The sequence below is a fragment of the Oryctolagus cuniculus genome, chromosome 4 (genome assembly GCF_051225735.1).
Source record: "Oryctolagus cuniculus isolate XC-2025 breed Fujian yellow rabbit chromosome 4, ASM5122573v1, whole genome shotgun sequence".
Lineage (NCBI taxonomy): Eukaryota > Metazoa > Chordata > Mammalia > Lagomorpha > Leporidae > Oryctolagus > Oryctolagus cuniculus.
The window spans coordinates 77,940,640-77,960,478 of NC_142870.1; the positions used below are offsets into that span (position 1 = coordinate 77,940,640).

Genomic DNA, 19,839 nt, shown 5'->3' on the forward strand with positions numbered 1-19,839 from the left:
TGAAATCCCAACGAAAACTCTGAACACCATTGCAGTTGGGCTTCCTGATTGGTGAGCATATTGATGTGCCAGGAGAATGCGGTTTCCTGATCCCACAGGGTAAGGGTACCATGTTCACGACCACCCAGATGTTTAATCTTGAATTGTGAAATGAAATACCTTATTTCACAAACAGAGTCTGTGTCTCAGTTTACTTGACTGGCTTGAAGCCTCACCTATCTGATAGGTTAAAAAAAAAAAAAAACTGTGTAGGTTGTCTGGCATTTTTGTTGTTGTTAAGGTGGGAGTAACCTTCTTGTGAGTTTTCTATATTCTATGTGAAAGTAGAACTCTCAACTGCTTATTCTTATGGGTGGATTTTATACATTTTTTTTCTAATTATGAATTAAATTTGGCCTGTCCATTCAGAAATACTGGTATTTCCACTCATTTATACAAAGAACATCCTCCAGGTTCCTTATGATGGGATGTTATAATTTGTTAGCTCATTTTAACTTGAATTCTGTACTGTCACAAACACAAATTGAGGTGACTTCTGGTACAAAACACAATTAAGGTGAACAGGGCAATCAGAAATTATGAATTATTATGTTAGAACCAAATAATCACATAGGTATATAGGATCACAACAAAAATTAAACATTATATTTAGCTGTGATTCCCAGGAGAAAAGCTAACGAGAGGCCGTGGGTTATATAGTTCTCACAATTCACTACAAAGAACACAATTTTAGCTGGAGAAGTTCTTACATTGAGTCCTAGATGGATTTTTGTGTGTGTGTGTATTTCTGTTTAAAATAAAAATTCTGAAAATGAGTCAACCATTGTTGTATAGAAAATAGGGAAATGTCCTTCAACTAATCACTTTTTTCCCTCACTTTAATAAAGGCCAAGAACACACCCTCTTTTATTAATAAAAGGAAAGAACTCTAAATAACAAATGTAAAAAGTTGAAATAATCCTGACAAGTGTTTTGGAACAACTATTGACAATATTTACTTAGAAAAAACTTTAGTTGGAAAACTTCAAAAAATGGGAAAAAAAAAATCTCACAATATTGTAAACAACAGAATGCCATGCTGAGTTTTTTTTTCCACAACAAAAGCCACACAAATCTGTGTGTATGGCCAGGGACAAGGGTGTAGAGAAAAGAAAAAGAGAACTGAAAGAGAGAGGTAGAAAATAACTCTTTGCTTACTGCGTGTAAGTCTTGTTTGGAGAGGAACCCTGGTCTATGAACACACCAGAGAACCAATGTAATTGAAACAAAAGATATGGGTCAGTTTTCAAGGTAACTCCTAAGGGGGTTTGGTCCCACCAATGAACAAAGTTCCTAACTCGACACTAATCTCATCCTTTTGAATATCAATTTCATCTCCTGGTTCCTCTCCAAGTTTCTTCCACCAGGGTGCTTGTATGTGCTTTAGGGTGGCGAGATGGGCCTGCTTGGCCTTGGCTGCCACAGGTCGGGATCTGCTTGAGAAGAGCTCGGGTTCTTTCCCTTCTGCTTCATTCAGAGTTGGCGCCTCTGTAATAAACAGAAAATATACAGGTGAGTGGAAGAGCCCTGTGCCAACAAGTAGGAACTTGGAAACTACACAGTTGGAACTCCACTCCAGCAGACAGAGAATTTCAACCTTGAATCTGTTATTATTGCCAACTGTGGATGGTATATGGCTATTAAAAGTTGTATCTGTGGCTGGTAGCAACATCTCCACTTCTGGATTTAAAAGAAAAGGATGAAGAAAGATGTAGCTTTTTGGTATTAAAAGAACAGGAACTTTTGTGGAAGTACTTCATTAAAAATTATGAAATGCTCTACAAGTGAATGACACTTTAACAACTGTTGTAATCGTCTTCTAAAATATGGTCCAAAGCTTTTGGGACTACACAGTAGAAATCTGGCCAGTAGAGCTCACTATCTTTGAAATTAACAAATCTTTCTGAGCTGATACATATGAATGACAGCAAGGCTTGGGGAAGCACACAAGATGGAGGTTATAGAATCCACATGATTTGAAAATATTGTGTGCTGGTATGATGGAGATGAATAAACCATTTAAGGTGCTTTGCTTCAGAGGATTTTGGATGTCACACATCTTGCAGTTGTTCCTTTTAGGATACAAAAATGGAAGGAGCACGTACTCATCAACTGTTCAATATTGGTGCTGATCTGAGCCATCAGAGCCTCTCTGTGCTGTTGGCCTTTCTCTTCTAGGGCCCTGCCCATAAAGTAGTGCTGTAGTTGTTCTTGAGCTTCAGCATGGAGCTCCCTGCTGGCCACATCTGACATTTGAGAGACCTGGGAACACAGGACAGCAAAACTTGTCACAAGAAGGACATATATATCAAAGTACATTCTGCTTAGCCATTCAGCAGAGGTTGTAGTATGCTTAACTCTCATTTTATCAATTGAATCATATGATAGATGTTCACCTTGTACTCCTGTATAGATATTAAAGTCTCTTAAACAGTTTTAAGAAAAAAAAAAAGCACAGGTGGAGAAATTTCTTTTTTGCTATGTTCCTATACCTCGTTTCCTCAGACAGTGTGGTATTATAGGAAAAGAGATAAAAACAAGATATCATAGGGAGAATCACAAATGGTTTGCTAAATACATTTGCCTGGAAAAGGAGTAACAAGACCGCTCTCTTTCTTCTGGACTCCATCTAAAAGACTATCCTATTTCCTATCCCATCCTCTCTCCCAACCTTAACTAAGATACAATATTTTAACAGTTTCTAGTTTCAAAGAATAATAAGCAAAATCAGCTGAAGAGCTATATTCCTCTGGCAGTTACTTAATTAACTGATTAGTACGACAAGGATGAAACAATACAAACTTTGTTGCAGACAAAGCTTCTGACATCACAGCTTTCCCAAATATTCTAGTTCTTGGATTTTGGATGTAACCCTGTTCTAGTTAATATCCTACTTTTCAGCCAGAGAATCTTAAAAACTAACTAAAGCAGAACTTCAAAAAGCAAAACAAAACAAAAAAAAGCCCAAGACTATGCATCACAATTGCAGTTGGCCCCCCATATCTGTGGGTTCCAAGTGCTGATCAACAATATTAGAAAAGTGCCCAGGATTGTGGCAGAATGAGTTAAACTGCTGCCTGCAACATTGGCATCATGTACTGACATTGGTTCAAGTCCCAGCTGCTTTACTTCTGATCCAGCTACCTGCTAATGCACCTGGAAAAGCAGAGGAAGATGGCCCAGGTTTCTGGGCCCCTGCACCCATGTGGGAGACCTAGATGAAGATCCTGGCTTTGGCCTGGCCTACCCCTAGCTGTTGCAGCCATTTGGGAGTGAACCAGTGGATGAAAGATCTCTCTCCTCTCTCTCTCTGTAACTCTGCCACTCAAATATATAAAATAAATCTTTTTTAAAAATATAGTGTAACAAATATTTGCATAGAATTTTCATTGCATAAGATATTATAAGCAATCTAGAGATGATTTAAAGCATACATAAGGATATGTAGGTTATGTACAAATTCTATGCCATGCCGGCGCCACGGCTCACTAGGCTAATCCTCCACCTTGTGGCGCCGGCACACCGGGTTCTAGTCCTGGTCGGGGCGCCGGATCCTGTCCCGGTTGCCCCTCTTCCAGGCCAGCTCTCTGCTATGGCCTGGGAGTGCAGTGGAGGATGGCCCAAGTCTTTGGGCCCTGCACCCACATGGGAGACCAGGAGAAGCACCTGGCTCCTGGCTTCAGATCAGCGCGGTGTGCTGGCCGCAGTGGCCACTGTGGGGTGAACCAACGGCAAAGGAAGACCTTTCTCTCTGTCTCTCTCTCACTGTCCACTCTGCCTGTCAAAAAAAAAAAAAAAAGAAAAAAAAAAATTCTATGCCATAATACATGACGGACTTGAGCATTCACAGTTCCAATCTATGGGAGTTCCTGGAACCAACCACATGGATACTGATAGGTAACTGTACATATAGGGCATGTATATAAAAAGAGAAACAAAGCTCTAAACATAAGAGCTAAAACTATCAAACTTTAAGAAGAAAACAGGGGCTGGTGCTGTGGTGTAGCTGGTAAAGCCACCACCTGCAGTGCCAGCATCCCATATGTGCTCCAGTTCGAGTCCCGGCTGCTCTACTTCTGATCCAGCTATCTGCTATGGCCTGGGAAAGCAGTGGAAGATGGCCCCCAAGTCCTTGGGCCCCTGCACCACACATGGAAGCACCAGAAGAAACTCCTGGCTCCTAGTTTCGGATCCCACAGCTCCAGCTGCTGCACCCATCATCTGGGGAGTGAACCAGGAGATAGAAGACTTCTCTCTCTCTGTTTCTCTCTGTCTCTCTCTCTGCCTCTCTGTAGCTCTGCCTTTCAAATAAATAAGTAAATAAATCTTTAAAAAAAAGAAGAAGAAAACATAGGGGATGAATTAGGACAGTAGTTTGGGGAATGATTTCTTAGATATAATAATAAAGGCACAGGCAACAAAAGAAAAAAAAGATGAAATTTTTCCAAATTAAAAATTTTCACATATTAAAGGACTCTATCAACAAAGTAAAAAGGCAGCCTTTAGAATAGCAAAAAAGTATTCACAAAACATATATTTGCAAGGAATTAATATTCAGAATATGTAAAGAACTAAAACTCAACAATAAAAACAATTCAAAAATTGGCAAAGACTTGAATAGGCAATTCTGCAAAGAAGATTAAAAAATGGCCAATAAACACATGAAAATATGCTCAAAATCAGTAATCTCTAGGGAAATACAAATCCAAACTACAATGAGATACAACTTCACACCAATTAACTACCAAAAAATGAAGAAAAACCAGAAAAAACAAATACTGATGAGAATGCAGAGAAACCAGAAATCTTGTGGGCCTCTATGGAAAACAGTATGGCAGTTCGAAAAAAAAAAAAAAAAACTGAAAAAAGAATTGCCCTATGATCTAGTTGTATCATTTCTGAGTACATACCCAAAAGAACTGAAAGCAGGAACACAAACAGATATTTGTATACCCATGTTCACTGTAGCATTATTTACTATAGTCAGAATGTACAAGCAACCCAAGTGTCCATCAATGAATAGAAAAACAAAATGAGATAAATAAATACCATGAAGTTTTAATCATCTTTTAACAAGAAGGAAATTCTGACACATGCAACATGCTACATACTACATGAAAGAGAACTGTAGATACACTAAATAAAACAAACCATGCACAGAAGTATAAATATTTTATGATTCTAGTCATTTAAGGTAATTAATTAAGTAGTCAAATTCATAGAGACAGAAAACAGAATAGTAGCTGCCAGAAAGAAGCTGGGTGGAGAGAGAGTGGGAAGCTAGTGTTTTAACAGATACAGAATTTCATATTCACAAGGTTAAGAAAGTTCTTAAGATGGAAAATGGTGATAGCTGCATAACAATGTGCTATATTTAATGCCACTGAACTGTACACTTAAACATGCTTAAATGGGTATTTTTGAGGTTTTAATATTTTACATTTTTTAAAAAGATATCTATTTCTTCAAAAGTCACAGCTGCAGAAAGTGGCAGAGAGAGAGACAGACAGACAGAGAAGAGATGAGAGATCGATCTTCTACCCACTGGCTCACTTCCCAAATGGCTGCAACAGCTGGGGCTGGACCAGGCCAAAGCCAGGAGCTAGGAGCTTCTTCCAAGTCTCCCATGTAGGTCTTCCATGTGGATGGCAGAGGCCCAAGCACTTGGGCCATCCTCCACTGCTTTGCGAGGCACATTAGCAGGGAGCTGGATCAGTAGTGAAGCAGCTGGCCCTTGAACCAGTGCCTATATGAGATGCCAGTGTAGCAGGCGGCACCTTTACCAGCTATACCACAACACTGGTCCTGGGTATCTAATTTTTATAAAGGAAAATAAATTATTAAAACTGCTAAAAGTAATACAGTGCCTCTCAACAGAGTTTAGGAAATGATGATGTATTTGTTGGAGAGGAAGTATCCTCCCTCCCTCCCCCCCATATATATATATTCTATCTCTGTTTTCTCTCTCTCTTATATACACTTATATATAGAGAGAAAAGATATATATTAAATATATATTATATATAATATATATAGATACACAGATATATATTAAATATATAGATTTAATCTCTCTTTACAGAGAATTCTCAGTTGTACTTCTATCCCTTTCTCCAATTCAGTTCTGGTTCCGAGATAAGAAAGAAGTTGTTAATATAATGGACCACAACCTAGAGATCCACTGGTCATGTTTTAATAGTGGCTAGGCTGATTGTTTTAAAAGCTTAGAAGTTCTGCTCCCCCCTCTTTAAGCACTTAGGTTAAACATGTTTTTTAATATATAGGTTTGAGTTAAAAATAACAACAAAGAGTAAACTTTGCTAAGCTTTGACATGTATACGCCTGTGAAACCATCATCACAATTAGGATAATGAACATTCACTGCCACCAAACTTCCTTGCTCCCCTTTTTAAATCCCTTATTCTCATCCATCCCATTCTCCCATACCCCCAAGCAATTTCCAATTCGTTTTAAATAAACATATAACTTTTTAAAGACCCCTCATATATTTAATTTTTTAAAAGATTTTATTTATTTGACAGGTAGAGTTACAGATAGTGGGAGAGTGGGAGAGGGGGAGAGGGGGAGAGGGGGAGAGGAAGGGAGGGGGAGGGGGAGGGGGAGGGAGAGAGAGAGGGAAGGCTTCCTTCCATTGGTTCACTCCCCAAATGGCTGCAACGGCTAGAGCTGCAGTGATCCCAAGCCAGGAGCCAGGTGCTTCTTCCTGGTCTCTCATGCGAGTGCAGGGGCCCAAGCACTTGGGCCATCTTCTATTACTATCTCAGGCCACAGCAGAGAGCTGGGCTGGAGCAGCTGGGACTAGAACCAGCGTCCATATGGAATGCCGGCACCACAGGCAGATAATTAACCTACTGCACCACGGTGCCGGCCCATATATTTAACTTCCTAAGAAACTGTCAGACCACTTTCCAAAGTGGTTGTACTACTCTACATTTCTATGAATAGTGTTTTTTTTTTTTTTTTTTTTTTTTTTTTTTTTTTTTTTTTTTTTTTTTTGACAGGCAGAGTGGATAGTGAGAGAGAGAGAGACAGAAAGGTCTTCCTTTGCTGTTGGTTCACCCTCCAACGGCCACCACGGCTGGTGTGCTGTGGCCAGCGCACCGCGCTGATCCGAAGCCAGGAGCCAGGTGCTTCTCCTGGTCTCCCATGGGGTGCAGGGCCCAAGGACTTGGGCCATCCTCCACTGCCTTCCCGGGCCATAGCAGAGAGCTGGCCTGGAAGAGGGGCAACTGGGAAAGAATCCGGCACCCCGACCAGGACCAGAACCCGGTGTGCCGGCGCCGCTAGGTGGAGGATTAGCCGAATAGTGTTTCAGTCAGAGTTCCTTTGCATGCTTGCTAACGTTTGGTATGTGCAACCTTCAAAATTTTAGTCATTCTAACAAGTGTAGAGTATCTTATGTATATATTTTTAAGTTTATTTATTTGAGAGGCAGAGTTAGAGAGGGAAAGACAGAGACAGAGGTCTTCCAATTGTTGATTCACTCCCCAAATGGCCACAACAACCAGAGCTGGGCCAATCCAAAGCCAGGAGACAGAAGTTTCCTCCGGGTCTCTCACATTGGTGCAGGAGTCCAAACACTTGGGCCATCTTCTACTGCTTTCCCAGGACATAGCAAGGAGCTGGATCAGAAGTGGAGCAGCTGGGACTCAAACCAACGCCCATATGGGATGCTGGCACTGCAGGCGGAGGCTTAACCCTCCATGCCATAGCACCGGCCCCTGTTTTGTTTTTTAAATTTTATTATTTGAAAGACAGTAAGACAAAGAGATAGAAAAATAGATGATAGACAGATGGATAGGCAGGGAGACAGAGATAGAAAGACATTGATTCTATCTGCTGGTTTGCTCTCTTGTACAAGGCTGAAGTCAGGAATCCACAACTCCATCCAGGAGTAGTAGGTACCCAAACACTTAAGCCATCACCTGCTACCTCTTCTCAGGGCTCACATTAGCAGGAAGTTAGAATGGGAAGCAAAGCTAGGACTAGAATCCAGGCACTCCAATATGGGATACAGGCATCTCAAGTGGCACCTTAACTATTCTATCAAATGTCTATCTCGATTTTTTTAAAAATTATTTTTATTCATTTAAAATGCAGAGACAGAGAAACAGAGAAACAGACTGACTGCCTATTGTGGTTTTAATTTGCACTTTCTCTAATGACTAAGATGTACCTTTTCTTGTGTTTATTTATCACCTGTTTATCTCCTTTGAGTGAAGTGTTTGTTTTAAATCTTTTCACATGTGTGAATATGGATGTTTAAGTGTACATATGTAAGAATGAATATCTTTGACCTACAGCCACATATACTTTTTTTCTGGACGGCTCAAACTAGCTAAAATTTTGCTGTACTATTACAAAAGAAGTGGTGATTTAGTATGGGAAATAATTATTTGAAGCAAAGCCCCCTTTACACTGTACCATAAGGCCATGTATCCATAAAATGACTCTAGATCCATAAGTCTATCTTAACTTATCTTATACTAACCATAAGCATACTGTCAGCAAACACTGTGCAATGGAATAGGGTAAAATATGGATACTATGATACAGACGCCTACATACTGGATGTCTTCTGACATAGTCATCCACTCGTTGCTTCAGCTCAACTCTGCGTGCATCGGTGAGTTCTTGGAGTCCTTGCCAAGGAGAAACTAACTTCTTTTTCTTACGGCACTTTGCGAGGAATTTAAGAGCCTGGGAGGCAAAAAAGAATATTTGTGGTTTTTCTCCACTAATAAAACATTTTTTCTTCCTAAAACATGATAGTGACACCATTGCAAGAGTTCTTATCTCTGAGTGTATGAGGAGGAAGATGGGAATGTGATAGAGGAGGGAAGATAGTGATGTTTTTAAATATACAGCTGTTCCTCAACTTACCATAGGGTTACATCCCAATAAATACATTGTTGAAAATATTCTAAGTCAAAAATGCTTTTAATACACCTAACTTACCTAATAACATGATATAGTTTTTACTGAATGGATATTGCTTTCACATAAATTTTAAGTCAGGGACCATTTGTATAGAGTAGTATTTTGTTTTTAAATTTTTATTCATTTGAGAGAGATGGGGAGATGGACTGGGAGGAAGAGCATGCAAACAAGCTCCCATGTACTGGCTCACTCTCTGAAAGCTTGTAACAGCTCCTGCCAGGTGCTGAAGCCAAGCCAGGAACTCTGCAGATTTCCCATGTGGCTTCCTGAGTCATCACTACTGCCTCCCAAAATGCACATGAGCAGGAAGCTGGAATCTGAAGCAGAGTCAAGACCTAAACTCATGTTTAGGTCTCCAATATGATATGAGTGTCTTAACTGCTAGGCCAAATACCTGTCCCTCTCCTTTCCTTCTATTCTTCCTTTTCCTTGATTTTTCTTTTCTGTTTCTCCTTATCTGTCTTATACCCCCTGTTTTTTGGTACCACCTCAAAATTATGATGCTTTCCTGGGAACTTCTCTCTGCTCCTAAATCAAAAAAGCCTCTGTGCCCTCTCTCTTATCACTTTTCATCATACTTTGTCATTGTAGGACTCTGAAATTTCATTTATCTCCTGATTTGTATTTATTTTCTTACTGCCAATGGTTTGTTCCAGTAAGTTTTCTTGTGGTTAGTCATGGATGGACACAAATAATAGTGTTATGGTACTTTTATGCTATAATCTAGTATGAAGAATTAGCCATCATTCTGGCTTCTTCCTTTGATTTTAAGAGATGAGACAGTAAGATAAGCAAATAGTAGAACATTAAAAAGGGAAATGCAGCCATTCTTTAAATTTAATTTCAACACTGAAAGGATAGATAATTTAGAAAAGGCAAGTAATGTTATATAATAACATTTTCTCAATTTCCCAAATTTTAGTTACTGGAGAAACAATGCTGCTGCTTTCACACAAAGTAAGAGTAGGGCAAAAGGTAGGTAAAGTCTGGCTTTTATTTCTTGCTCTGTCAAAGACACTAACAACCGGTTCCTCCTGATGGACAAGTTCATGAAAAGGATATCCCTCTTCTGTAATTTTCAATGAAGTTGATGAAGTATTTCCTTTTCTTTCTTACCCAGTTCAATTTCAGTGCAAATGGAAATATAATGAAAGTTACAAATATAATTTAAAATTTTCTAGTAGCTATATAAAAAAGTAAAAAAATGAGCGAACTAATTTTTGTATATAGTGAATTATGTAAAATATCATAACAATATACATAAGTTGCTAGAATTTCAACATGTAAAAAAGTTAAGATAGTTAACATGTAAAAGTGTTAAGATAGTTTTTCCTTTTTTATACCAATTTTTAAAATCTGGTGGGTATTTAACAATTATAGCACCTATAAAGTTACATATATAACTATATATCAAGTACTCCATAGCCACATGTGCTTAAGGGCCTTTGTACATCTACAGTGCATCTTAAAGAAGAATGTTTTCAAAATATTGCATAATGTGCCCTTTACTGATATTTCTCTGCTCTAATTTCCCTACTACTTTTCTTTTTTTTCCCTCTACACTTTTCCATTTTTCTTTCTCTTTTTGAAAGTGATGCTCATTCCCTTTTCCATTTTGGCTAGCTTTGCTTTGGCTTCACTGTCATTTTAAGTAGTGAGATGCAAAGACTATAAACATGACCTTGACTCATCCCGTTTTGTTCTTACTTCAACAAAGACTTATATTCCTTTATGGGGGTTGGGAAAATATGAAGCAAACTTAACTCATCTCTTTCCTCTTGTGCCACTGAGAAGTATGAAAGCCTGAACAACACTGCCTTCATAGGCCTCATTTATTTTCCTCTGATAACCACTGCTTCTCTAAGGACTGGGAGAAAACCTGGGATCTCACCATATACTAAATGGCCCTTTACAAAGTATTAGGCAAGCTAGTACATCAACTTAATAAGGGTCAAGCTAATTCTTCGGGATGGGAGACTCAAAAGGAGGTAGCCATGAAGTAAAAGAATTAGAAGGGAGCCAAGGGTCCCTCTTGACATCATTGGGTTAATTCTTAGATGGCCTTGTTTAGCAAAGGGGATTACATGTAAGTCAGTGCAGGGCTATTTGTTGCAGATACAACCTCAGGTATCCAAAGAGGCATAAAGGAGGAGAAGGTGGAAGATATTTTTATCTCCCTAGTGTTTATTCTACTGCATTTTGGATGACTTTAAAATATCTTTATAAAAAGTTAATTACAGAGAATGTTCAAAATCTATCTTTGTGAAAAACTGAAATTGACCTTTTGTTCAACAATAAGGGAATATTAAACTTACTGCTTCAAGACCTGAGATCTTAATATGAAGCTTAACCATGTATAACAGAATAAATGGATATTAGGAGAATTGGTAATTAAATAGAAATAGGTAATTAAATGAAATAGGTAATTAAATGAAAAAAACAAAAACAAAAAACCAGTCTTGTGCTGTGCTTCTCCATGTTACTCTGCTGTGGGTAATTCCCAGGAAAATTATCACTTAACAACAATATTCCTCAATTCAATAGTTACACTGATCTAAGTATACTAATACTTAACCTATATATTTAAAAAAATTAAATATGATACGCTATACTAGCACAGGACTTTGCAATTTACAAAATATATTCCCATATATTAGGTCACCTGGTCCACATAACATCTAAGTGAAAAAGGTAGGGTAAACACCTATTAATTCATATACCAAGCACATGCTGAGAGCTGATAACAATAAATAAGACTTAGTTTCTCATCCTTGAGGAACTTGTAGCCCAGGAAAGAAAAACAACAGCACTGCAGCATGGTAAATGATGTACAAGGTTCTACCCAGTACTAAAGACCACATGTCTAAATCAGCTTGGCCAGAGGTAAGGAGCTTCTTACTCTATAAAGGAAAAATCTAAGGCTCTAGAAAGCTAAGTCACTTGAGCAAGGCAGTAAATTCCAAAGTCAGGTTTGAACCCATGCTTTTGCCTCCTAATCCAGAGCTGTTTTTACTACATCAGACTCACTGCTCTTTGAAGTGTGATGGCTGCTTTATACTCTGTGAGAAATGGCCTCTGTTGGCGAAAATTTTTCCTTTCCCTGTACCCTCTCCAGTGTTTCTGGATAATCAATGCTGCTTTCTCTTCCATTTCCCGATTGTATTTCTCCACCTCACCTAAAAAGATGACAGACACTATCACAACATATTCACTACTATGCCTTCTCAAGTTTTTAAATCAGGACAATGGTAATGATAACAATCTTGTAATCCTTTAATGCTTTCAATATTGTTTACTAATTTTCCCAATTCTATTATTTTACAATGATTCTAAGATTTTAGAAACAAAAGCTTTCTTGGATATAAGCTTCCTTATGGAGAAAGGATGCATGGATTATTTTTGTGGCAAGGGACTAAGAAAAGGGTTGAAAATTCAACAGCAAGAACATTTTGGAAAAAAATAAGTATATGGTTAGGAAGTCATTTAGTACAACCATAGAGAAATGTGTGTATGCTTTACTATTCTATTTTATGTGCTTCAAATTTCTCTTCAATTAGTTATACTGATGGCTTTTCTGGGAGTTACTCAACATTTAGCTTAGGACTTGCAGTAGCTAAATGACAGAATTAGGCAGTGGAAGAGAATAGTAGTGTCTCTAAAAACAAGGTATGTATATGTTAGAAAGTATAAAAAATTGTTAGTATTTAATGATCAATTAGATGTGGAGCTGAGGAAGGGTAAGAACTCCAGACTGTTTCAGATGAAAAGCTGAGTACATTGGATTTTTCATGTATTACCTGAAATGGAGAATGAAAAGGAAATCTTGGGGGCAATATAATGACTTTAGTTTTGGGGATGCTTATGAATATCCAGGTAAAGCTACTCAATAGGTAGCTGTGCTAATACAGGAGATTTTAGCTACAAGTGGTTACTTCGGTTTAAATAAAATTAAACATCCAGGTCCCTGCGTGCATTGGCCATATTTCAAATACTCAGTAGCCACCTACAGAGCCATGAGCTATCATACTGGATGAGGCAGTATAGAACATTTTGTCTTTATAAGAAGTTTTATTGGGAAATGTTGCTTCAGAGAATAGCAGAGAGGGTGAAGGTGCAGACAAGATTTGAGAGTAGTAAATACTCAACTGGTAATATAAATTTTCATGTGGCTACAAACATTTAACATTCATTTCTGTATTATTTGTTTTTTACTCACCAAAATTTCTTGTTAGCCATTCCAACCTAGTTTTTGTTGCTTCCTACTTTGCTATGTAAGAGGACCACAAGTATTAGTCTACAGTAAATATATAATAAATAAGCAAGAAAAAGCAAATCAGAATTGTGAGGTGAGAATGGAACTGTGGGAAATATCTATATGTAAGGGAAAGAAAGAGGGAAAAAAGGGACTAGAGAAAGATCCTGTGAATGAATAATAAAAAGAGAAGTAAAAAAATGAGGGAAAAAATCTTGAAACCTGAGACTTCCCAGACCATCATTTGTAATTAATTTCAGCTTAGTCTGTCAAAGGTGGTAAGATATGTCATCAGGCTTGTAATAAGGAATGAGTAAAGTTCTGATGGCAGAATATAGCACAATGCTAACTCCCTGGTTAAGTTCAAGGAGTTTTTAAAGTCTCTTGACAGTGACTTTTTTTTTTTTTAACAATTTATTTATTTATTTGAAAAGCAGAAAGCAGAGTTACAGAGAGGCAGAGAGAGAGAGAGAGATCTTCCATCTGCTGGTTCACTCTCCAAATGGCAGCATGGCCAGAGCTGAGCCAATGCAAAGCCAGGAGATAGGAGCTTCCTCTGAGTCTCCCACTCGGGTGCAGGGGCCCAAGGACTTGGGCTATCCTCTACTGCCTTCCCAGACCATAACAGAAAGCTGGATTGGAAATGGAGCAGCTGGGACAGGAACTGGTACCCATATGGGATGTCAACACTGCAGGAGGCCGGCACCACGGCTCACTAGGCTAATCCTCCGCCTTGCGGCGCCGGCACACCGGGTTCTAGTCCAGGTCGGGGCGCCGGATTCTGTCCCGGTTGCCCCTCTTCCAGGCCATCTCTCTGCTGTGGCCCGGGAGTGCAGTGGAGGATGGCCCAGGTGCTTGGGCCCTGCACCCCATGGGAGACCAGGATAAGTACCTGGCTCCTGCCATTGGATCAGCGTGGTGCGCCAGCCGCAGTGCGCCGGCCGTGGCAGTCACTGGAGGGTGAACCAACGGCAAAGGAAGACCTTTCTCTCTGTCTCTCTCTCTCACTGTCTACTCTGCCTGTCAAAAAAAAAAAACCAAAAAAACAAAAAAACAAACAACCCTGCAGGAGGCGACTATACCTGCTATGCCACAGTGTTGGCCCCCAACAGTGACCTTTAAGCATAAATTTTTATGTTTCACTAATTTATCTGAAAGATAAGAAAAACTTTTTTTGACTCAATAGATTAAGATTTATCTAAAAAAAGGAGAGGGGGAGACAGAAGGCAATGATCCAAATTTAAAGAAAGAGATCATCAGAAAGCTAGAATATGTGGCTTACTTAAAGACATTATAAGCATTTTTACACATATAAAAGTGATAATGCCACCTACCTGGATGAACTATTTCAAGCATACTCAGCCATAATTCTCGGGAAAGTCTCATGGCTCTCTGTCTTTGAAGCTGCAGTCGTAATCTGATAGCCTCTTCTTCTTTCTCCCTATTTAGTTTCAGCAATTTCTTTGTTCTTTTAGATCTGTGATGGAAACAGTAAGCATCTTATATAACTTCATAATTCATGTGTCCATTCAAAAAATGTATGAAAAACAATACCTCAATAGTAATCAAATAAATGCAGACGTGAAAAGAATTTTAAGATAATTCCTAGTGTTACCAGGGTATTATGAAACAAACTGTCACATGCTGCTACTAAACAAACTTTCTGGAGAAATATTTGAATATATGCATGAAAAACTGAGAAATATTTAAAATACCAAAATGCTTTTTAACATTTTTTAAATGTTGACCAATTAATTCATTTTTTTCTTTTTAAAGATTTATTTATTTATTTGAAAGAGTTAGAGAGAGAGGGAGGAGAGAAAGAGATCTTCAGTCCACTGGTTTATTTCCCAGATGATCACAACTGCTAATGCTGGGCCAGGCCAAAGCCAGGAACCAGGAGCTTCTTCTGGAACTCCCATGTGAGTGGCAAGGGACCAAGCACTTGGGCCATCTTCCACTCTTTCAGAGGCCATTAGCAGGGCGCTGGATAGGAAGCAGAGCAGCCAGGACCAGAAGAGGCACCATATGAATGTTGGCATTACAGGTAGTGGCTTTACCTGCTATGCCACAGCACCAGCTGAGGCATTTCATTAATTCCATTTCTAATGATTTTCTTAAGGCTATCATCAAATGTGTATGTAAGGACTTATATTCAAGGATGTTCTCCACAGTTTAACAACAGTAACAATTTGAAAACAAACTGTATGTCCTACAGTAGGGAACTGAATCATACCTGATGAGATTCTATAAAGTATAAAAACAAAGTTTTCAAAGAATATTTAATGACATAGGAATATATCCACAGTCAAATGTCAGTTGAAAATAAAATCAGGGTATAGAAGAATGAGATCAAAATTTTCCTTAAAAATTATATTTATATATATAGAAAAGTAAAAGATTAAAGACATTAAAATTTCAGTAGAGGGGCCGGCACGGTGGTGCAGTAGGTTAATTTTCCGCCTGTGGTGCCAGCATCCCTTATGGGCATTGGTTCTAGTCCCGGCTGCTCTTCTTCTGATCCAGCTCTCTGCTATGGCCTGAGAAAACAGTAGAAGATGGCCAAGTCCTTGGGCTCCTGCACCAGCATGAAAGACCTGGAAAAAGCTCCTGGTTCCTGGCTTTGGATCGGCGTAGCTCCAGCCATGGGGTCACTTGGATTGTGAACCAGCAGATGGAAGACCTTTCTCTCTGTCTCTCCATCTCACTGTCTATAACGCTACCTCTCAAATAAATAAAAATATCATTTTTTAAAAAGTCAGTGGAAATTCTCACTGTATGGTACGATTATGGTTTTAATTTTTTTCTTATGGTTACCTGTTTCTCAATTAGTTACTAATAAACATTATTGTATTATCTAGTGACAGAAATTTCCATGTGGCTATATTTTAACAAACATTAATGGTTTATTTGTTTTTAAAGTTTCTACTGAACCGTACCAATCTAGTTTTTTGGTGTTTCCAATGTCACTATGTGAAGAGAGCACAAGTAACCATCTATAGGAAATATAATATAAAATGCCTTTGGATACCCATTAATAAAAAGAAAACAAGGATGATTAAAAGAGAGACACATATAGATTTCATTTTATTTTTAGGATTTATTCATTTATTTGAAAGACAGAGTTATGGGGCAGGGAGACAGGTCTTCCCTCTGCTGGTTCACTCCCTAAATGGCTGCAATAGCCAGAGCTGGGCTGGTCTGAAGACAGGAGCTTCTTCATGGTCTCCTATGTGGGTGCAGGAGCCCAAGGACTTGTATCATATTCTGTAGCTATCCCAGTACTTTAGCAGGGAGCTGGACTGGAAGCGGAACAGCCGAGACTCGAACCAGCACCCAGCTGGGATACGGGCACTGCAGGTGGTAGGTTTAACCCCCTATGCCACAGTGTCAGCTCCACACAATTTATTTTACATCTATACACATAATTTGCATGCTGTCTCTCAAGAGCATGTTTTCCCTTAGATCCTTTTCCTAGAATTAAACTGCCAACAACTGTGCTATCTCGGCTGTACATCTGTAGTCTTAACAGCCAGAATTCATAATGGTGTAGTTAAAAAAGGTTACGATTTTCAACTCAATTTCTGTTGAAACAATTAAGTATAAATTGCAAAATCAATTAAGTATAATTGTTTCAGTAACAATTGCACGTTTAAAAAGCTTTTTAAAGCAGAGAGAAAAAATTCACAAAATTATTCTGATAAAATTGTGTATGTGTGATTGGTTTTTTCCTTACAATTTCTTAACTTAAGTGTTCTCTGGTTTTTCACTTAGGCCAAAGCTGAGTTTTTGTTCCAAAATTTCTTTATCCCTGTTATCAAAGGTAGAAAAGACCTCAAGTGTGCATTTGTGATAAAATGAAAAAGGGATCCAGAGAAAATGTAGGGCTAGTTCAATAGAGGGTCCTTTGCTTTTCCTGAAAGTTGGAGATCAAGTAGGTATGGCCCCTTTGCAAAGAACAGCCGACAGAAACTTGCCTCTCATATAGAACCACTGCCCCAATCAAAAAAACCACACTTCTGGATTGTACAGCATGTACATAAAAATATTTTGTCTTCTGTCCACTTACAGAGGGTAAAAGAGAGCAAGCCCTAAGCAGAATGTCCTTTCAGACTGCTTTTTAAAAACGCCTGTTTCACGTGGCAGGGGATTCCAATTCAATCCCATCAAGGTGGCATGTACCAATGCCATCTCACTAGTCCAAATGATCAATTTCTGTTCACAACTTATCATAATGACAGGATTAAGAGTCAAAGGGATCACATAAACAAGACTAGTGTCTGCTAATACTAGCTGATAGAATTAAAAAGGGAGAGAACAATCCAACATGGGAAGCAGGATACACAGCAGACTCATTGAATGGCAGATGTCCTAAACAGCACTCTGGCCTCAGAATCAGCCCTTGAGGGTAATCAGCCCATGAGAGTATTGCAGGCATGGAAAGCCAAGACACTCTGGCAAAAACAAAACAAAACAAAAAAACAAAACCCTAAATGAAAGATCTCTGCGAGTGAGATCCCAGTGGAAAGAACGGGCCATCAAAGAAGGAGGTACCTTTCTCTGAAGGGAGGAGAGAACTTCCACTTTGACTATGACCTTGCCTAAATAAGATTGGAGCTGATGAACTCAAAAGGCCTCCATAGCCTTGGCAACTCATGACAAGAGTCTAGGGTGATTACTGATGCCATAAACAAGAGTGTCAATTTGTTAAGTCAACAACAGGAGTCACTGTGTACTTACTCCTCATGTAGGATCTCTGTCCTTAATGTGCTGTACATCATGATTTAATGCTATAACTAGTACTCAAACAGTATTTTACACTTTGTGTGTCTGTGTGGGTGCAAACTGTTGAAATCTTTACTTAATATATGCTAAACTGCTCTTCTGTATATAAAGATGATTGAAAATGAATCTTGATGTGAATGGAAGGGGAGAGAGAGTGGGAGAGGGGAGGGTTGCAGGTGGGAGGGAAGTTATGGGGGGGGAGCCATTGTAATCCATAAGCTGTACTTTGGAAATGTATATTCATTAAATAAAAGTTAAAAAAACACACCTGTTTCAAATTTCTAATTGATTGTAGGTAATAACATCTAATGTTGCATCATCAATATTTTATAGGTACCATGCATAAGAAACATGGTAATAATGAAAACTGCACTGCTGCAACATTTGATCTGTCAGAAAACTGCATTTGGGAAACAATTTGCACATGCAAGCTAGGAAATTTGATAAAAATGAAGTCTATGAAGCATGAAAGTGGAAGTAAAATGCAAACTAGGAACACAGTAAATGAGAGGTTCAGTGATTGAAATAACAACTACAAAGTGTTCACATGTGTGCTTCTTGGATGCCTATGCTTTAATTTCATGTTTGAAAACATTTATTAGGAGCTGAGGTGATTTTGGATTTTATTTTCCCCACTTAGTAACATTCCAATTATTTTGTAAAGAATTTCTATAATCTCTCAAAAACCAAGATTATCTTCAACTGATTTCTTTGCAAAAAATAGTGTTTGATCATCTGGCATGTTATCATACTTCCACAAAGGAAATGACTGGTAAGATATTAACTCAAAAAACTCTCATCTGAATGACTGTTGCTAAGTTCTGTGCCTCAGGTAAACAGAGAAAAGATAACCATCAGTTTCAAGGGAAAATCAAACACATGTAATTAAAACACCTAAATATCAACACTGTGATGGGGTAGGTAAATTATGAGCTTTCCCCAAAATCAATGGAGCAGCTGTTAGCCATTTCAGAAAACCCTGCTAAGGGCCAGTGCTGTGGTACAGTAAGAAAAGCTGCTGCCTGCAACACCAATATGGGATTCTGGTTGGAGTTCTGGCTGCTCCACTTCTGATCCAGCTCCCTGCTAATGTACCTGGGAAAGCAGCCAAAGATGGCCCAAGTGCTTGGATCCCTGCACCCACATGGGAGACCCGGGAGAAACTCCTGGCTCCTGGCTTCTGCCGGCCCAGCTCCACCCATAGCAGACATTTAAGGAGTGAACCAGCAGATGAAATTTCTCTGTCTCTCCCTTTCTCTTTGTAACCGTCTTTCAAATAAATAAATTAAATCTTAAAAAAAAAAAACCCTGCTAAAAGAAAAGAATGAACAAAATAAGTTTCTGACTATAAGAGATGATTAAATGAAAATGAAACTCCTATCAAAGTGCTTGAGCAAGGGTGTGACTGTAAATGAAGGCCTCTTGCTGAGTCTAAGAAATGCTGATCAATTTGGACCCAAAAGAGTGAGTGGTGGGCAGTTCCTCATCTGAAAACGCATATAAAGAGCTAAGTACTCTGAGACCACGATCTGATCACAAAGAGACTGAAATAACCTTTGCAGAAAGTCCACCTGAAGTAGGCAGGCATACAGGCTAAACTGATTAGATTTGTGAGCTGGAAGACCACTCCTTCACCACACCCTTGTGTGACTTCACGCCCTACCTGATACCTTCGCCACGCCCCCGTGTGATATCAGGCTCTACCTGACCATACCTGAGTGCCCACCTGGCCACAAGCCACTCCCCTGTGGAAAATATATAAAAAGGCAGGGAGTGTTGCAAAAGGCTCTCTCGGCCTCTGT

At 38.9% G+C, this 19,839-nt stretch overlaps 1 protein-coding gene across 14 annotated transcripts in view; it reads right to left on the reverse strand.

The window, feature by feature from the left end:
- Window positions 1–970: 970 nt before the first annotated feature.
- IQCB1 (IQ motif containing B1) overlaps window positions 971–19,839 on the reverse strand; it is a 59,325-nt gene continuing 40,456 nt past the window's right edge. For 12 of the 14 annotated variants that reach the window (XM_089331780.1, XM_008266849.5, XM_089331778.1 and 9 more), the window contains 5 exons: window positions 14,587–14,729; window positions 12,028–12,176; window positions 8,629–8,760; window positions 2,145–2,301; window positions 971–1,527 (listed from right to left, as the gene is read on the reverse strand). In XM_089331780.1, coding sequence (XP_089187906.1) covers window positions 1,298–1,527; window positions 2,145–2,301; window positions 8,629–8,760; window positions 12,028–12,176; window positions 14,587–14,729 — 811 coding nt within the window. In that variant the 3' untranslated portion in view covers window positions 971–1,297. The remainder of the gene's footprint in view (window positions 1,528–2,144; window positions 2,302–8,628; window positions 8,761–12,027; window positions 12,177–14,586; window positions 14,730–19,839) is intronic. The other 2 variants (XR_016233134.1, XR_016233135.1) reach the window with 1 other exon arrangement.